Source organism: Maniola jurtina, chromosome 1 (assembly GCF_905333055.1).
Source record: "Maniola jurtina chromosome 1, ilManJurt1.1, whole genome shotgun sequence".
Classification (NCBI taxonomy): Eukaryota; Metazoa; Arthropoda; class Insecta; order Lepidoptera; family Nymphalidae; genus Maniola; species Maniola jurtina.
Genome location: NC_060029.1, coordinates 9,723,454 through 9,739,522, shown reverse-complemented (window position 1 = coordinate 9,739,522; position 16,069 = coordinate 9,723,454). Strand labels below are relative to the sequence as shown.

Genomic DNA, 16,069 nt, shown 5'->3' with positions numbered 1-16,069 from the left:
CATTTAAAGCCCTTACCCAGTAGGTTTTTGTTGTATTCTCGTAGAGGATCCAAATACGAGGAAATGTTAAATGAGCCTTTTATATCTTCATTGGGTACACAGTAACTAGCGAGGGTGCCACAATGACGAATTTTATAGTGCTGTCCGGGTGGGCAGCATTTTCTTAAACAATAAGCATTGAATTTATTACAATTGCGCGTACAAACTTGCGCCAAACGCTTATTTCCTCCATACTCTGCTTCCATACACCACTCCCCCGGCATTAGTGTGCTGCTTTTTTCTCCATTCTTATTTGATACCAATAAATTACTTCTTTCTTCTGTCAATAAGAAGGCATCTTCATATAGTTCCACAGAATATTCGTCCATTTTACAGGAGAGTCCATACTCTACGTCATAAATATCACCTATATTGGAATCCAATTTGTCTGCCAACCAATCTTTATCGGTTCGCTGAATATTCACTTTACATTCATGATATTCTGTATCAAAACTTTGTCCTCGTGGACAACATTTTCGTATTTGATTTATTTTTAATTTAAAATCAGATACGCTCTTCTCCTCATTACGATTACAAGTTAATGCTACTGTTTTGGGAATGTTCGATTTTAGGCTGCCGTTTACAATCTCAGCAACTAGCTTGTCATAGCAGACATTTTCCCACGGCTGTAGTTCAGTTTCGGCAACGCGGATTTGCAAAACTTCGAGTTCATCACACTCAATTGGAAAACCATGTCTGATCACTACACTTTTACCCACGTAAAGAGGTTCACTGGAAATTCGGTAACGTTTTTCTAAAGACTTACTATTGACACATTCATATCCTGCACTTGATTCGTTCACTCTAATAAGACTTTGGCTTCCGAGGCAACATTTCCGAAAAACTTTTTGCTGATCATCGTTAAAATCTCCGGCAGCAGAAACACCCACCGCCGCATTTACGAATGCGAATAGAAAAATCTGAGGCCACATTGTTTAAACAAAACTCGAGGCTGTGATTTTAATAAATAAATACGGTTATAACAGGTGGTGAGTGTCGGTCGTCGCGGACTGCATTGTTTATATTGCGGAGGAGTACGGAACGTGCGATATAGGTCGTCGGCGGCGGCTAAATGCTGCCGGCCCCTGAGCGCCTTGTGATCATTGTTGGACCACTCGCGGGAGGCTGTAGCGTCCTTGAGACGACTACCTGCTGCTCCCCCACTAAACACTGTGTTTACTGGCTGTATACCTACTAGGTATACTGGAAAACCCTTGATATCTGATCTTATTTGAAACTTATTATGCACTTTCTTAAGGTCAACGCGAACAACACACAACAACGCTGAATGTTGAACAACGCGGTCTTGATATAATATTGATAAAGTATACGAAACAACAATTCAACAAGCACTAAACGTAAACAGTTTTAGTAGATAAGTAGGTACGTGGAATCGTAGATACTCATTGCGACAAAGATGACGATTCAATCGTTATCAAATACTGATAATCACTAATCAGACGACCGATTTCGTGGAATATAGTGAGTTAGAGCCATTGATAAGAATTAAAAATATTATGGTACCTATATAATGATACCTACCTAATATAATTTACATAGGCAGTATTTATACCTACTTACATCTCTCTCTCAGCGTCGTATTCCTCATTGCTGAGGGTCAGGATCCTTTCCCATCAATCACAATAATAGTTTTGTTGGAACAGTAATGCCTTGGATTTCCAAGTCCTTCTGCATCCGGCTCAACTATGAGATCTATAGAGCGCACTTTGACTTTGCTCAGACTTAAGACACTGTTAAAAAGAGACAGCGTTATGCCGCTGGCATAAATCTGTCTCGTTTTAACTGAAACTTAATTGAAATCTAGGCCTCGGGATATCTTGATCTTGATATCAAATACATATTTTATTGAATCTACCCCTTGTCTAGACTGAACGACGCCAAAAAACTTTTCCTCGCTGACATGTACCATGCAAACTGTATGAAGGGAATAGGATTAGATAAAAAAAAAACTACTGATTACGATTTAAACGTTTAATGATCAAACGATTTATGGACCTGTTCTTATTAAAAATATTATTCTTAAATAACTAAGTATATAATTACGAAATTGGCACATTACATTTGTTTAATCTCTAGATATAATCGCGTAAGTACCTAAGTGTAAAAAATGGGAAAGTCAATATTATTTGTTAACATTTCAGTCAAATGGCATGGCTTTATTAACAAAATCTTACACCTAAGACTTGTAAAAAAATACCTACATAATACATATCATATCTAAATGAACAAGAAAGCAACACCAAAGTGGTTTTAAACTTTTTTCAAGCAAATGAGAAAAATAATTTACATGAACACAACTTAAGCGTAGGTAATATACTTCAATTTTCCTACTCCACTTTCGTCAGTGATTTAAATTAGTATTTTTTTCATGTCGTAAGATTACTCTTGGCGACAATCATGCCAATAAAAAGCAATGATGAGGTCTATTTAAACTGAAAGATGCCTATTTACTCTTGAAAGTATTTAAGTTATGCTAATAATAACTAACTAATAAGTTGATAACTTAATAAGTTGAAGGTATTGAAGTTATACTTGGCAGAATATTCGGACGACCGGAATGGCGTTCCCCAATTTAATGGTTTGTATTAGCAACGTTTCGTACACAATCAATTCATAAAACAAAAAAAGTTCGTAGAGTAATGTCAAAGCAAAAATATTATGGACGTCTTTCACTTAAACTTTCATTCCACGTCCATTATATTATAATCCCTGAGAAAAGACCTCCATCCAATAGTACGTAACCATTTTACATACCTACTGTATATCTACGTAAGATTAAACGCAGGTCACAGAATTGGTTAACCACGTTAATAATAATATTTCAGTTGTACTCACTGCTGCTATCAACGCCAATATGGCAAATAAGCGCCAATATACGAAGCGCCAATATCTTCAAAAACAAGTCGGCAATCTCAGGTCCAGCGTACTTGTACTAGTAGAGGTTAGTGCTCAGAATAGACAAAATCTAGAAAAGCTGTACCTATTGGTAAAAATTTGCACTTATTTTAATAATATCCTATCTACCTATATCTATCCTAGCTACCTAATGAATACATTTTGTTCGATCATGTATTCGACTAGTTCAAATTGTAAGATCTTAAATAGATAAATCAGTACATTTCAATTACACAATTAGAATTATATAAATAATAGTTTTGTTAGCTCCATGGCTTCAACATTATTTTATTACTGTTATAGTCATTTATGTTCATAGACCCGAGGGATTCAGATTTAAACCACTGTTAGTTGGTATTTTTAGTCATCCAACCAACCATCTTTGTTGGTATTTTGACCAACGTCATTCGTCAAAACTAATTTTTGAATGTTTTATCTAACATAATAATATATAAGTAGGTACTTTGTTCGTACACATACATAATTTGTTTGAAATATCACATTCATCATATTTAATGTTTGAGTTTAAATATACCTACTTCAAATTGCGTAGTTTGTATTTGAATATACACTTCACGTTTACCCAGTAAAGTAAACCACAGTTAACTAATGACACCCACAACTTTTAACCACCATATTCTTATACTTGCGCAGTATCACGTTAGAGTCATCCGTGTAGTACAGAACAGAAATTGGAGACAACTTGATTGGAGCACAAGACGGCTTGGGTACCTAGAAACAAAAATATTATAAAACTCCAGGTAGACAAAGCTCATACATTCTTATTTTTAAAATAAAAGTGAAGACAATTTCTTATGCTTGTAGCCTTAGTTTTAAGTTGACGTAATTAGGTACTTAATTATCATCACCACTAGGTACATCATTGTTTGACAATCAGAAAGTGTATAATAGTACCCAATTTGAATAAATGACTTTGACTTTGATTTGTGTACGTGACAAGCATGTGCGTAGCAGCATAGTACACATAGATACAGACACGGCGTCTACGAACTTATTTTTATTGACTAGCGCTTGGCTGCAATCAGATTTTCTGGCAAGTGATGATGGCAAGATGGAAAGCGCTTAATGATGAAGATAAGTCACTCTTGTCTTGAAAGAATGTACCTATCAATATTAACGGTGGAGGGGAAAACTGATGCCGGAAGGGCGTTCCATATCGTAGCGGTTCCAAATAGAAAAGAGGAAGCAAATTGATTCGTGGAATTTCGACTAGGTAGGTACGGGTGCAGACCTTGACGATGCCTTGCGGTACGATAGTTGAAAGGAGAACCAGGTCTAAAAGTTCTGGCAACACTCTCCTGTCAAAAAACGATAGACAGGCAACTTTGAGCTGATGTCCCAAGCTTTGATGCTTAAATTGACCAGAGCGCTTCGGGTAAAACGACACCTACGAGCGTGTTTCAAAACACGGAATGCTAAAAATGCATACTAAGCACTTATTAAATCAGGAAAAACTTTCCAGGAGTCCAAAAATCTATACCTGAGTGGAATAGTGATAGTCTAGTGGTTAAAACATTGGTTTGCTATTCGAGGGGTCGGCGTTTTGATGTTGGGCACGCTCCTTCAACTTTTGGGAGTTATGTGAGCTTTAAGCAATCAAATATCACTTGCTTTAACGGTGAAGGAAAACATCGAGAGGAAACCTGCATGCCTGAGAGTTTTCCATAATATAAACCCAAGAGGAGACCCGTGCTTAGAAGTGAGTAGGAGATGGGTTGACGATGATAACCATACAAACCTGAGTAGGATTTAGAAGATGAACCAATGTTTGCACGATCGCATGATTTGTCGCATTTTTGTGCGCGTTCAGGGGAAAGTTGCACTCTCCGCTGCAGTAAAATGCTCCGTAGCCGTCCGGTGCGATAATCCAATCCTGTGAAAATATACCTGAGTATATAACTTTTTGACTTTTTGTTTTACATCTTGGAGTGGTGATTGAGTGTATTTGAGTCAACAACCAATCACAAACATGTTTTCAAACACATTCCAAATTGAATTATAAAACATAGGTAGTTTCTTTTGTGATTGGTTAGTGACTCAAAAATATGGTTGGCGCCCGCAGAGATTTTACTAGAAAGACTAGAACTAAAAACTTTTGGCCGGATATTTTTACATCGGATAACCGCTTGCGGCCATCTAAATTCTAGACACTTCCAAACTATATAGAATAACTTCATATACGGGTAGGTACGTCCGCGCCTCGGCCTGACTCGTCTTACGTGGAAAATGCTAATCTCAAAAAAATACATAACGGTCTTTTTCATCAAAGACGGTATCCTTGATGACAAAGAAATTACGTCACGGGTGAGTTAGCATTTTAAAAAATAGTGATTTGCCTTTTGTAATAATAGAATTGAAAAAAGTATGTACCTGCCACTCCAAATCTTTGAAACTGACGTAAAGCGTCTGTATCTCGCAGCTCCGTGTCGTCCAGTGTGATGTATCTGCAATTTCAATAAACTTCTTTCAAGAAAAAAAGTCATGTAGAGAGGGTTTCGTACGATGAATATGTAAGTTGTACCCACAAAATTAAGAGCCTACAATGTTATTTTAAGTTCAGACTTCTTATAGGTTTTCTTGTAATTTATACCTAAGTAAAGATTGCTACCATTCTCAACCAATCTCATCAATGTTAAATTTGGTTGCTAGACACTGTAACGCATAATGGCATCACTACCCATCAATACCCATATAATAAATGCGAAAGTGTGTTTGTTAGTTGGTTTATCCTTCAATAACGTCGCAACGGGGCAACGGACCAACTGATTTTTGTATGGGTATAGTTAAAGACCTGGAGAGTGACACAGGGTACTTTTTATCCCGGAAAATCAAAGAGTTAGAGAGGATTTTTAAAAACCTAAATCCATGCGAAAAAAGATGCGGGTATCAGCTAGCAAATTATAAAAGTAAAAATAACTACTTGCCAGTTAGAGGATTTCTCAGGTAATTTTCTGAATAGCCGTGGTTACGCCATCTCCTCGCTTCGCGTTTTCTTCGCGCTCCTGTATCCGCGGAACCCAGTTTAGGTCCATTCTTGAAGAACGCAACCATGAAAGGCTGTTTCCCTTCGGAGTTTGCACCGTGGGTCTCTTCTAAGCCTATCTCTTCTGGTTTGACGTTCCGTTCTAAAATACAAGATCGAGAGTAGGTATATCATACACGGACCGACGGAAACATAGTGATCATATTATAATGGTCAAATGGGAGTGACCGACATAGTTTAACGGGTTGCGAAGCTGAAGTGGCAATGGGCAGGGCACATAGATCGAAAACCCGATAGACATTGGGTCCCCAAGGTGCTGGGATGGCGACCTCGAAGATGCAAAGTTCGCAGGACCCCACAAGTGGACCGATGACATCAAACGAGTCGCCGCTGAATTCGGGCGGTGCGAGACCGTGGCGGTGGAAATCTCTACAAGAAGCCTATTTCCAGAAGTTGACGTCTATCGGTTGACGATGATGATGTAAGGGTCCATTTTTTCACTATGAGGACCGATACCCTAAAAGGTAGGTGTGCCGATTATAGGTACCGATTGGTTTATAAATGTGAAGGAAAACATCGTAAGTAAACCTGCATGCTTGATGCCTGAGCGTTCTCCATAATGTTCTCAAAGATGTGTAAAGTCTGCCAATCCACACTGCGCCAGCGTGGCGTGGCAGACTATGTCCTAATCCTAACTAAACCCTTTCTCATTCTAAGGAGTCCTGCGGGGTGATTCGATAAATCAGTGTCTAACACTGAATGATAGCCACCGAGTTCATTTGACAATGGTTGGTTCTACATTGCTGCTTCACTGAGTGATATTAAAATAATTTTTCGTAGAAAATCTTCAACGAATTGTAAAAAAAAGTCAAATGAGCTCATTGGCTATCCTTGAGTGTTAGACACTGAGTTAGCGAATCAGTAGTGAGTAGACTATGTATAGGTTGATTATAATGATGATTAAAGTACCAGGCTGCGAATGCGGATGCAGAGTAATAAAGAATCCCTGGTTATCCGCAGGCGCATTGAGCCAGGTGGACAGCGCTCCCGTGACGTTCAGTTCCAACCAGCCTTCAGCACCGGCGCTTGTGTTGACTGCCGCAACTTGCTCCATTTGAATCCCCCTACAATCAATAAAGTCTTTATCAGAAAACAAATGCATAAAAAAGTTCTGACAGGCTGAAGCTTAGTATAAGATTTTACATCTCATCAACGTTGAAAGAATTCGAGCGGTGAAACACTTTAGCGTCAAACTATTATAAACTCTGGTTGCCTTATTTTTAAGCCCAGTCTGTATCTCTACAGCCCGCGCTCCAAGCGAAAACCTTGCGAAATCAAAATTGGTGGTACCCTTAGATAGGGGTGGCTCTAAAATCAATGGTGGTACCTATTGCATAAGGCTCCGTACTATCGTACCTACAAGAAGTAACACTTTAAATTTTTTGTGATGTAACCACAAATTTACGATTTTCGGATTTTTCCCTTTACTTAAGACAGTAAGACCACTAAGACAGCCTGCCAAACATGATTCTAGATCACAGTTCTAGATCAACGGGAAGCACCTTATAGGTCCTAATTCCCTTAATGGGTCTTGACAGAGAACGTAGAGATCCTATATCACTTATAGGATATAGGATCACTAGGATAGGAAGTGATATAGGATCACTTCGTTGTCTGTCTGTCTGTAACTAATAAATTACCTACCCCAAATTATCGACGCTTATAACTCGGTTTGCGACGACTGTATATAAGGCGGTGGGATCGTCTGAGTGCGTCGTTGCCTGATGTAGCCGCAACTCTGCAGTGAGAAGGGACGACGAGTCGCCCGGCGCGCTCGTCACGTCGAACCAGACGTGCCTTCCGTGGCCATGACGTAACGCACCCAGGTGATGCTCTAGAAATTAAAATCAAAATCAAAATCATTTATTCAAAGTAGGTACTCTTGATAGTCAGAATTGTCAGATTTGTAAGATGATAAATAGTGGTGATCGTAAACTTAAAACTAAAGCTATGAGGGTTCCAAACGCGCCCAGGTCTGAGAAGAGCCCAGAACAAACTCAGCCGGGTAGCATTATGAAATATAAGATCAGAGAGTAACGTAAAATGATTATTTTCAAGTCTAGGCAGCCATGTTTATTCTGTCTACGTCCTACCTGAAAGAATTTCCGCTACGGCAGCCAATTTCATACAGGATTCTGTACATGAAATCTCATGAAACCTCGCACACTTTCGATTCGAAGGGAAAATTCTAAAATTCGTTTCGTTCGATTCGTTCGGCTCGGATAAGTGTACGTTCACCTTTACCCTTTCTTACGCGCATCGTCCAATACTTTGAGCTGTGCGTTGATAGATCAGTCAGTCAGTCAGTCAACTTTTCGTTTTATAAGTAACTAAGTACATATTTAGATTTAGATTATGATGTCAAAGTATATTTTATCGGTTAATCAGTTCCTTCGTAATTTCCAAGATTAAACTCAGTTCTATAAAGGAAATATTAGTGACTCCGACCTAGCATTCCGCTTCAGGTATCCTTACTTCTGAATCTGGTCTATACCTACCTGATAGATTTAAATACTACCATTAAGCGTGGTTTTCCATTTCCCATTAGTTAAAAATAACCTATGTTTACATGTCCTTGTTGGCTTTAATGAAATATTAATGGCATGCAAATGAGTTCGCAACAGGTGTCTCACAAGCCTGGTGTAACTTGACTCCCAATGCACGTGTACATCTTAACGTACCTATATTTTGCGATTTTGAATTTATTTACATATGCAAATAAGTAAATGAATATTTAAGGAATTTTCTCGATACATTAAGAAATTAATTTAACTTAGGCAAGCTATCAGATACCTACCTAATTTAATTTTCATCGATTTTTAACCCACTTCAAAAAAGTAGAAGGTTCTCAATTCGCGCGAATCCATAACTCCATATCAGAAGATTTGAACAATTATTCTTTTTCATTTTAAAGAACTCACTAGCACCAACTAGGCAAGGGCTAAAACCAAATATTAAACAACAGGATTTCAAAAATTCCTCTAAAGATTTGAATTTTAAAGGTTGCTGATAAACCCAACCAACCTATGGTCACGGTAATATTATCTATTATACATACCATTACCGTGCTATGGTCGGCTTATATAAAATTTTAGATGATTAGGTAGGTAGGTAGGTAGAATCTGACTCATTTTTACCTGGGCCACCGATTCACTTTCGAAGAAGATATTTGTATTGGTGGATGTTATATTTTAAACTCTAAATACATTACAAATAAGATTTAATTTCCGAAAAACATAGTAAATGTTTAGCTATCTTAATAACTACTTCGTTGAATGAGATATATACGAAAAAAGGGTTCCTTCGGGATAACCAACGAACAAAGTACCTACCTACCTACAGTTTACTATAGGTAGTTACCAACTACATTACTTAATGAAAAAAAAATTCAAAATTAATTAATTTTTTGAGAAAATCGCGAAAGATTATCGATTATATTAATCGCGAATATTATTAGTAACGCTGAAAAACTTGTGCATATGAATAGGTTTAGGTAGGTACTTACCTAGATAAATTAACGGCAAAACGGTGCAAATTACTGTCACCAATATTAGTAAATCCGGGTTCAACTTCAGGTCAGCTCAAAGGGAAGCCATTTGTTTTATAAACGATACCTACCTAAGTACTACCTCATGAAGTTTTACAATTCGCGAGTTTCCAAGCGAGGCATTTCAATTTTCAATACATGAAGTCGTTTTTGCTAGCGCAACTACACAGTAGTTTTTTTTTTCGTGAGGAAAATACACCATGGACACCATCGGCCGATGGGCGGGGGAGCACGGTGGTTATCCACTGACGACGGAGCACAAGGGATCGGCAACTCTTCGACTCCATCAGCAGGTGTCCACGGAATCAGAATCTCCTCTGGCATGGAGGAACAACACAGATGCCTACCCTGACTTGACAACATATTTGACCAGTCAAGTTGGTTGTTCCACTAAAAACCGAAAGGAATAACCAACTACCGAGGTATAATGCAAACTAACAGCAATGTCACCCTGGATAAAATAATTTTGCAATTAAATTACTAAAATTAATAAAGTAATAATAACTAATAAATAAGACCTATTTATATAAACTTACTGTACCTACTGTAATCCCCGCATTGATAAAGTAGTGGCCACTGAACTAACTTCTGAGAAAATACCTACTCATTGCGCGCGATACACTTAAGTTATACATAGGTACCTAAATACATGTAATATCGGTATTTCCAATGAGAATACTATAACTGTATAAATCTGAACTTACTTTTACTCTGGAATGTCATAATTAAATCGCTCTCATCGATGGCATGCTGCTCTTCCCCACTGAGGGCCATTTCAGAACTGCGCGTCGGGCGAGCCTGTTCATGTTCCTCCGCAAGCTGCTTGTAAACATCCAGCAGAAAACTCGGGGCCGAGCGCTCCAGAGGCGGCGCTTGGGATCTTCTCGGCCTGTCGCCGAGGCCCAAAAGCTCCAGTATTTCGTGCTCGACCACTTGTCTCTCATGACGCGTCATCGAATGGTGTATTACCGTTTGATCGATACCATTATCGATATACAGCCCAGACAGGGCAGCGTCGGTCGCGACAACAAATAGTACACAGCTCGCGTACCGCCACGCCGTCTTGGAGCCGGACATGTTCGTTGATTCACTTATTGTGTACGCAGTTAACGCGCCCACTCAACTGACGTGTGCGCCGGCCGCGATACTCGTCGGGACCAGCCAGCGCCACGGGCCACAGCCACTGAACCTGCCCGCTCAAGGTAGGCCGCCGCCGCCCGCCGCCGCGCCGCGCTCTCCGTAACTTCCCCTCCCTCTCAGTTTAAATAATGTAAACATCGTAGGTACCTACGCCAGCCGCACGCATTCATATGCACATTCCTTCATAGTTGATCAACTCGAATATTTGCGACTAAATTACTTCAACGAATTGTCTCCCGGTCACAGATGAACCACGATTTCATCGTTAACTATTAACTAAGCATTTTCCCGCGATTGCAAAAGAAAAGAGATAATCCTTCCCTACACAAAAATAGTCAAACAATTTAAAATGTTATGTGCAAAAATTCTAGCATCTATGAACAAAACGTTATTATTACGCTTTCTGAGCAACATGTTTTTTGGGAACTTCTTGACCAACGACCTCAAACGGTACTGAAGTTGACTCCAATGTTCATGATTTCAATCACTGAATACAAACCTAAACTCATTTCCAAGCAAAACGGCCAAAGTTCGAGGCTTCGATCGAAACCTTTGTCGAAACAGTATAATTACAGTAAAGTTTCCGAAGCTCTCATTCAATTTTTGGCTCCACCTATAAAAGTTTTTTTGTGCAATAACACCGTTTTGTTCTAGCTCCTCCTTATTTATTTATTCGTAATTCTGATTTCTATTTATCTATCATAAAACGGAACGCAACGGTCTTGTAAAAGAAAACGTGTCTTCATATTGTTGTCCCAAGACAAAATGCAACTTAAATTGCGGTAAAAGACTAAGGTCAATCCTAATAGGAGCAATTAGCTCGTAGGCGTACGAAAGAAATGATTTAAATATGAATCATGAATTAAGTCGTTAGTAATTTACGTAGGTATTAATCAACGACTTCATCCATGTCTTATCAACGACACCATTGGACGACACCAGTCACCACTGGGTTCTGCATAGAATCTATATAATATGTACTTATAATAAAACTGCAGGTGGACGATTTCTGTACATTAAATAGTACCTACCTATATTTTGAAAATTTTAATGGGAGGAAACATTATTATCGATATAACTAGACCCCAAAACATTTTTTTTGAATTTTTGTCTGTATGTCTGTCTGTACGCGCATCAATCGAAAACTACTCAACGGATTTATGTAAATGAAATTTGGCACAGCGATAGCTGATACTCTGGGTTAACAATTTACATAATAGCGGGTAGTTTTATCCCGAAAAAAAATAGAGATTCTTCGGGATGTGGGATCAATTTTTTTATCGATTTTACTCCATAACTCCGTCAAATTTGAACCGATTTTCAAAAAACCTTTTTTTTTCAAAAGTTGTACTTACTGTCAGGTTCGTACCACGTAAGTTTGGTGAAGATTTGATGAACACTTTCGGAACAGCAAATCGTTCGCGATCAGTATAATAGCTTAGTTAGAAGTACCTAGACTAGCTCTTAACCAAAATACATAGCATATAATTTTCATTTTTCTTATTAGTAACAGCTTGATACCGGTAAAAAAAAATTGGTACGCGCCTTGTCTCAGTGCAATTAATATGAGTTTCATTGTAGGTCCTCAGAACATTTCACGTTTATAAGGTAGATAGGTTCACATTCATACCCATATTTTGTCTATGAATTAGGTAGACTCCCCGTGCGAAGCCGAGGCGGGGCAACTATTAAATAATAAACTCATTATGAATACCATTTAAAATTTGATTAAATATGAACCAACTTATGATCTTATATAATAATTTATTGAACCCAAAACAGAACTTAGTTACCTAATTACACTTTACTAAGTCTATAGGCTAGTGTCCACTAACAATACAACTTGCAGAAATCAATTCTGTCAATTAATGTCAAGCTACTATAAAACATCTGTAATCTGCTGGTCGATTTCGAAAAAAGCGTCATCAATCATTATTACAATCTAAATTGCTATGATTGGCTGAATTTATTGTATTGTTGTTGCAACAATGCATTGTAGCCAATAGTGAGCGAGTATCGGCCAATCTGAGGAGATTATGATCATCACACTGTATCTGTCAATCTGTCGCGATAGAGCCAGTGTTTACGATACAAAACTTGCAGAAGTTGACTTGGTGGGTAATTGTTTATCTACGTAAATGCAAGTGGCTTGCCAGAGATGACTTCTGCAAGTTATATTGCTAATGGGTACTTGGCTTTACATCAAGAACATTTTTGAATTATAAACAAATGTGAAAAATCATTAGGTACAATGTACATAATTAGATCAAGAGAATAATAGTACGTCCTATGTGACCTACAAATTATTATTAATAAAACTTTACACACTTCTTACACTCTTTACTAGATGTCTGAGATAAAATATATACCTTCTTTGTGAAAAGATACGTTAAAAACACAAATATATATACTTAGCTGTGCTCGTTTCCGTTTTGCTGGTCTTTAAAACCTTTGGGTTGCTCATAAAAAAGTTATGGTTTGTACAACAAAAAAAAAATTATGTGCACTTTATGAAGACAGTAGGTACCTATTAGTAAGAGCCATATTATATTACAAAGTAACATCTTAATGTAAGATTATTTAACATACTTTTCCATGAATTTTTTGTGAAATTCTGATCTTAAAGAGTCGTTGATGAAAGTATTTGCCTTCTTTTCAGGTTCTGTGCGGGCGCAGTTTTTGAACACGACATCGTCATCCCATCGCCTTTTTACCTAAAAAATATACACTTCAGTAATACTATTCTGTGATACGAGTCCATAAAGAGGTTAAATTTCAATAATTCAAAAGGAAAAAGAATGTACCTACCCTCAAGTTTAATCCATTTAAATTTGGTGAAGATCTGATGAACAACCTATGAAATGGAGGACAGTAATTCTGTACAGAACCGTAACTCCAGAAAGTTAGTTTTATTATTATTAGAAGAGATTTAATTACCTACCTTCAAATCATTCTTCTGTCCTGCTGCAGAATAATTTAACAGGGGATTTCCAGACAATATATTCTCCATTCTTATTCTCTCCTCTTCTTGTTTCTTCTCAGCTTCCTGTTTAACAAAATTGTATGTTTATGATCATTAATTTTTATTAAGGTCAAATAATGTTTATTAAAGCTATACAAGATTTATTGTAAAGTACTAGCAGCAACCTGCGGCTTTCTTTGCTCCTGTAGGAATTTTGAAAAAAATCCGGCCTTATTCCTTATCTACATTGTAAAGGGAACCTCTGTTTAAAATTTCTGATTTCTAAATCCAAGGGTTTGAGCTTGGTGTTGATGATTAAGTCAGTAAGTGAGTCAGGACTTGTCTTTTTATATGTACTGATTAAACCATGATTAAACCATTTGCACTGACCTTCTTAGCCTGTTCAATAGCACGCTCTTTTTTTATTTTATTTAACTCTGCTAACAAGGCAGCGGTATCATCGTCAGAGTCCTCAGAATCGGTTGAGTCGCCTTCAAGAGGATCATCAGCGTCTAAACTAGCTGCCGGCACTTGGTCAGTCTTTAGTCGTTTCACTGATGGCTCCACTTGTCTCCTAGCATTAGGGGCTTTGACTTCCTTCTCTCTTTCATCAAGCTCTTTACGGAAATCTCTTGATCGTAGCTCATCAGTAGTTCCTTGACCTTGTTCCCTAAAATAATAAAACATTCAAGTAATTTGAACATTCAAGTAGTTCAAATTGAAATTGAACCAGAGACATATTTGTATATAACAAAAATGATATAGAGATATTAGTAGAATTCTACAAGTAGAACTTTCCCAGTTTTCATACACAGATGCTACCACTATACCACATAGCTCAAAACTTCAATAAAATATGTTAAGCGCCTTTCGAGCTCTTTTGCACAAACAGATAGCAGGTTGAATTTACTTTAATACTAGGAAGTTAGTTATGTTAATATTAAACTAAGCATCGAAACATACTCTTATTACAAATAGCTGAATATCCGCTGAGCATTCTTTTCCCCAATTTTATTATTTAGTCTGGCCTTTCTGGCATTTTAGCGATATGGCATAATTTGTCTAAAATTCACTTATTGTCTTATTACAAAACTTTAGATGTGGGTTAAACTCTTGTTTATGTGTTTTAGACTCCTGATTAATGTTTCGGTTCAAATTGGGCTAGATATGGGAAATCATACAGAAAAACCATTTTGTCTAATAGAACATACCTGTATTTTAACTTTGTATGACCCGGGAGATCTCTGCTAGAATATTGGCGGGAGATAGCACTTAAATCTTTTTCACCACGACCTTGGCCGCCCCTTGCAGGATCGAAAGTTGGTCTGGCTGCAGTTGTCATTTTGTCAAAGTTCCTCAATCCTCACACTTCAACTCAAGATTAACAGCTGTAAAAAAGATTAATTCATAATACAATCTTTGTAACCCAGATAATCTTTCACGTGTACCTACTGGTATATTTGTTAGTAAAGATAATGGAAGTATACCAAGAAATATATTTATGATAATATGATTCAAGTTGTAATTTCTAATAAAGAACCATAGTATAGAACTTTGTCCACATATTCAAGTTTTTACCAGTACCTACCTACTTATTATGTGCAAAAAGAATACAAGAATTTATTAAGTATTGCAAATTGTAAAATTAAAGTTACTGAAATAGTAAACACTATGTTGTGCCTCTTCAAAATAGCACAGAGAATATAAATTATAATCACTACGTTTTTCAAAATAGCCAAATAATAGCTATGTAAACCAAAGACTACAGTATGTAATGTGTCATGTGTGTAAGGGAGCCGGAGATGTAAACTAAACGTACCTAGTGATTACATTACATACATACTCTTTGGCTTTAATGCTTTGTAGTTTGTACACAATGACACAGACCAGTTATAAATGTACCATAAATGTACAGTAGGTACGACAAGATCTTTTGGCACTTGAATGACATCAATGACAGGGCGGCGTAGTTGTAGAACAAAGGCTGCCAGAGACTTCGTCTGTTTGGTGTTATCTGGCGGGCGTGCTCTGCCTTTTTGGAGTGTTTTTTTTTTTTTTGTTAAAACTGACTGGAAAGTGCTCTAAGGGGGTGCCGTGCGTGTGTCGACGAGCGCCGGCACAGACATGGTCCATACTTGTATAGTTTAACTAACGTATTACAAATAATTACAACTATCCCACTTCGACTAACAAAAGAGCAAAAGATCGGGCCTCAGTGGAGTGTGATATTGGGTGCGATAAATAGGTTTTGTTTCGATTAAGCAATCCAGCCACTCGATTCCGTAATCCTGCATCAATCATTATTACAATCGCAATTGTTGTTATTGGCTTTCTTTTTCCAACAATGCATTATAGCCAATAATGAGCGAGTGTCAACCAATCAGAAGTGATTGCGATCGTG

At 37.6% G+C, this 16,069-nt stretch overlaps 3 protein-coding genes across 5 annotated transcripts in view; all 3 read right to left on the bottom strand.

The window, feature by feature from the left end:
* Positions 1–1,403, bottom strand: part of LOC123881033 (probable G-protein coupled receptor Mth-like 3) — a 35,800-nt gene extending 34,397 nt beyond the window's left edge. For 2 of the 3 annotated variants that reach the window (XR_006799414.1, XM_045929602.1), the window contains exon 1: positions 17–1,403. Coding sequence is in view for 2 of the 3 variants with exons in the window: in XM_045929602.1 (XP_045785558.1) it covers positions 17–971 (955 nt within the window). In the remaining variant the exon portion in view is untranslated. The remainder of the gene's footprint in view (positions 1–16) is intronic. The other variant, XM_045929725.1, reaches the window with a different exon arrangement.
* A 613-nt stretch (positions 1,404–2,016) lies between these two features.
* LOC123865539 (protein 60A) lies at positions 2,017–10,793 on the bottom strand. Its single transcript, XM_045906665.1, has 7 exons — positions 10,271–10,793; positions 7,664–7,853; positions 6,929–7,083; positions 5,901–6,101; positions 5,347–5,420; positions 4,715–4,849; positions 2,017–3,687 (listed from the first exon to the last, which is right to left on the bottom strand). Exons 1-7 carry the CDS (start codon positions 10,641–10,643, stop codon positions 3,562–3,564), a joined length of 1,254 nt encoding a protein of 417 aa, XP_045762621.1. The 5' UTR covers positions 10,644–10,793; the 3' UTR covers positions 2,017–3,561.
* A 1,657-nt stretch (positions 10,794–12,450) lies between these two features.
* On the bottom strand, positions 12,451–15,451 carry LOC123866742 (protein CWC15 homolog). The gene is made up of 5 exons (XM_045908450.1): positions 15,257–15,451; positions 14,880–15,056; positions 14,059–14,338; positions 13,648–13,752; positions 12,451–13,420 (listed from the first exon to the last, which is right to left on the bottom strand). Exons 2-5 carry the CDS (start codon positions 15,008–15,010, stop codon positions 13,283–13,285), a joined length of 654 nt encoding a protein of 217 aa, XP_045764406.1. The 5' UTR covers positions 15,011–15,056; positions 15,257–15,451; the 3' UTR covers positions 12,451–13,282.
* Positions 15,452–16,069: the final 618 nt, after the last annotated feature.

Excerpts from the sequence above, each read along its gene's own strand:
- LOC123866742 (XM_045908450.1), bottom strand. The coding sequence starts at position 15,010 with ATGACAACTGCAGCCAGACCAACTTTCGATCCTGCAAGGGGCGGCCAA. Across the intron at positions 14,339-14,879 it reads CATACAAAGTTAAAATACAG|GGAACAAGGTCAAGGAACTA; the intron begins GTATGTTCTATT and ends TTATTATTTTAG. Across the intron at positions 13,421-13,647 it reads GACAGAAGAATGATTTGAAG|GTAAAAAGGCGATGGGATGA; the intron begins GTAGGTAATTAA and ends TATATTTTTTAG.
- LOC123865539 (XM_045906665.1), bottom strand. The coding sequence starts at position 10,643 with ATGTCCGGCTCCAAGACGGCGTGGCGGTACGCGAGCTGTGTACTATTT. Across the intron at positions 7,084-7,663 it reads ATAAGCGTCGATAATTTGGG|GGGGATTCAAATGGAGCAAG; the intron begins GTAGGTAATTTA and ends TATTGATTGTAG. Across the intron at positions 4,850-5,346 it reads TCAAAGATTTGGAGTGGCAG|GATTGGATTATCGCACCGGA; the intron begins GTACATACTTTT and ends ATATTTTCACAG.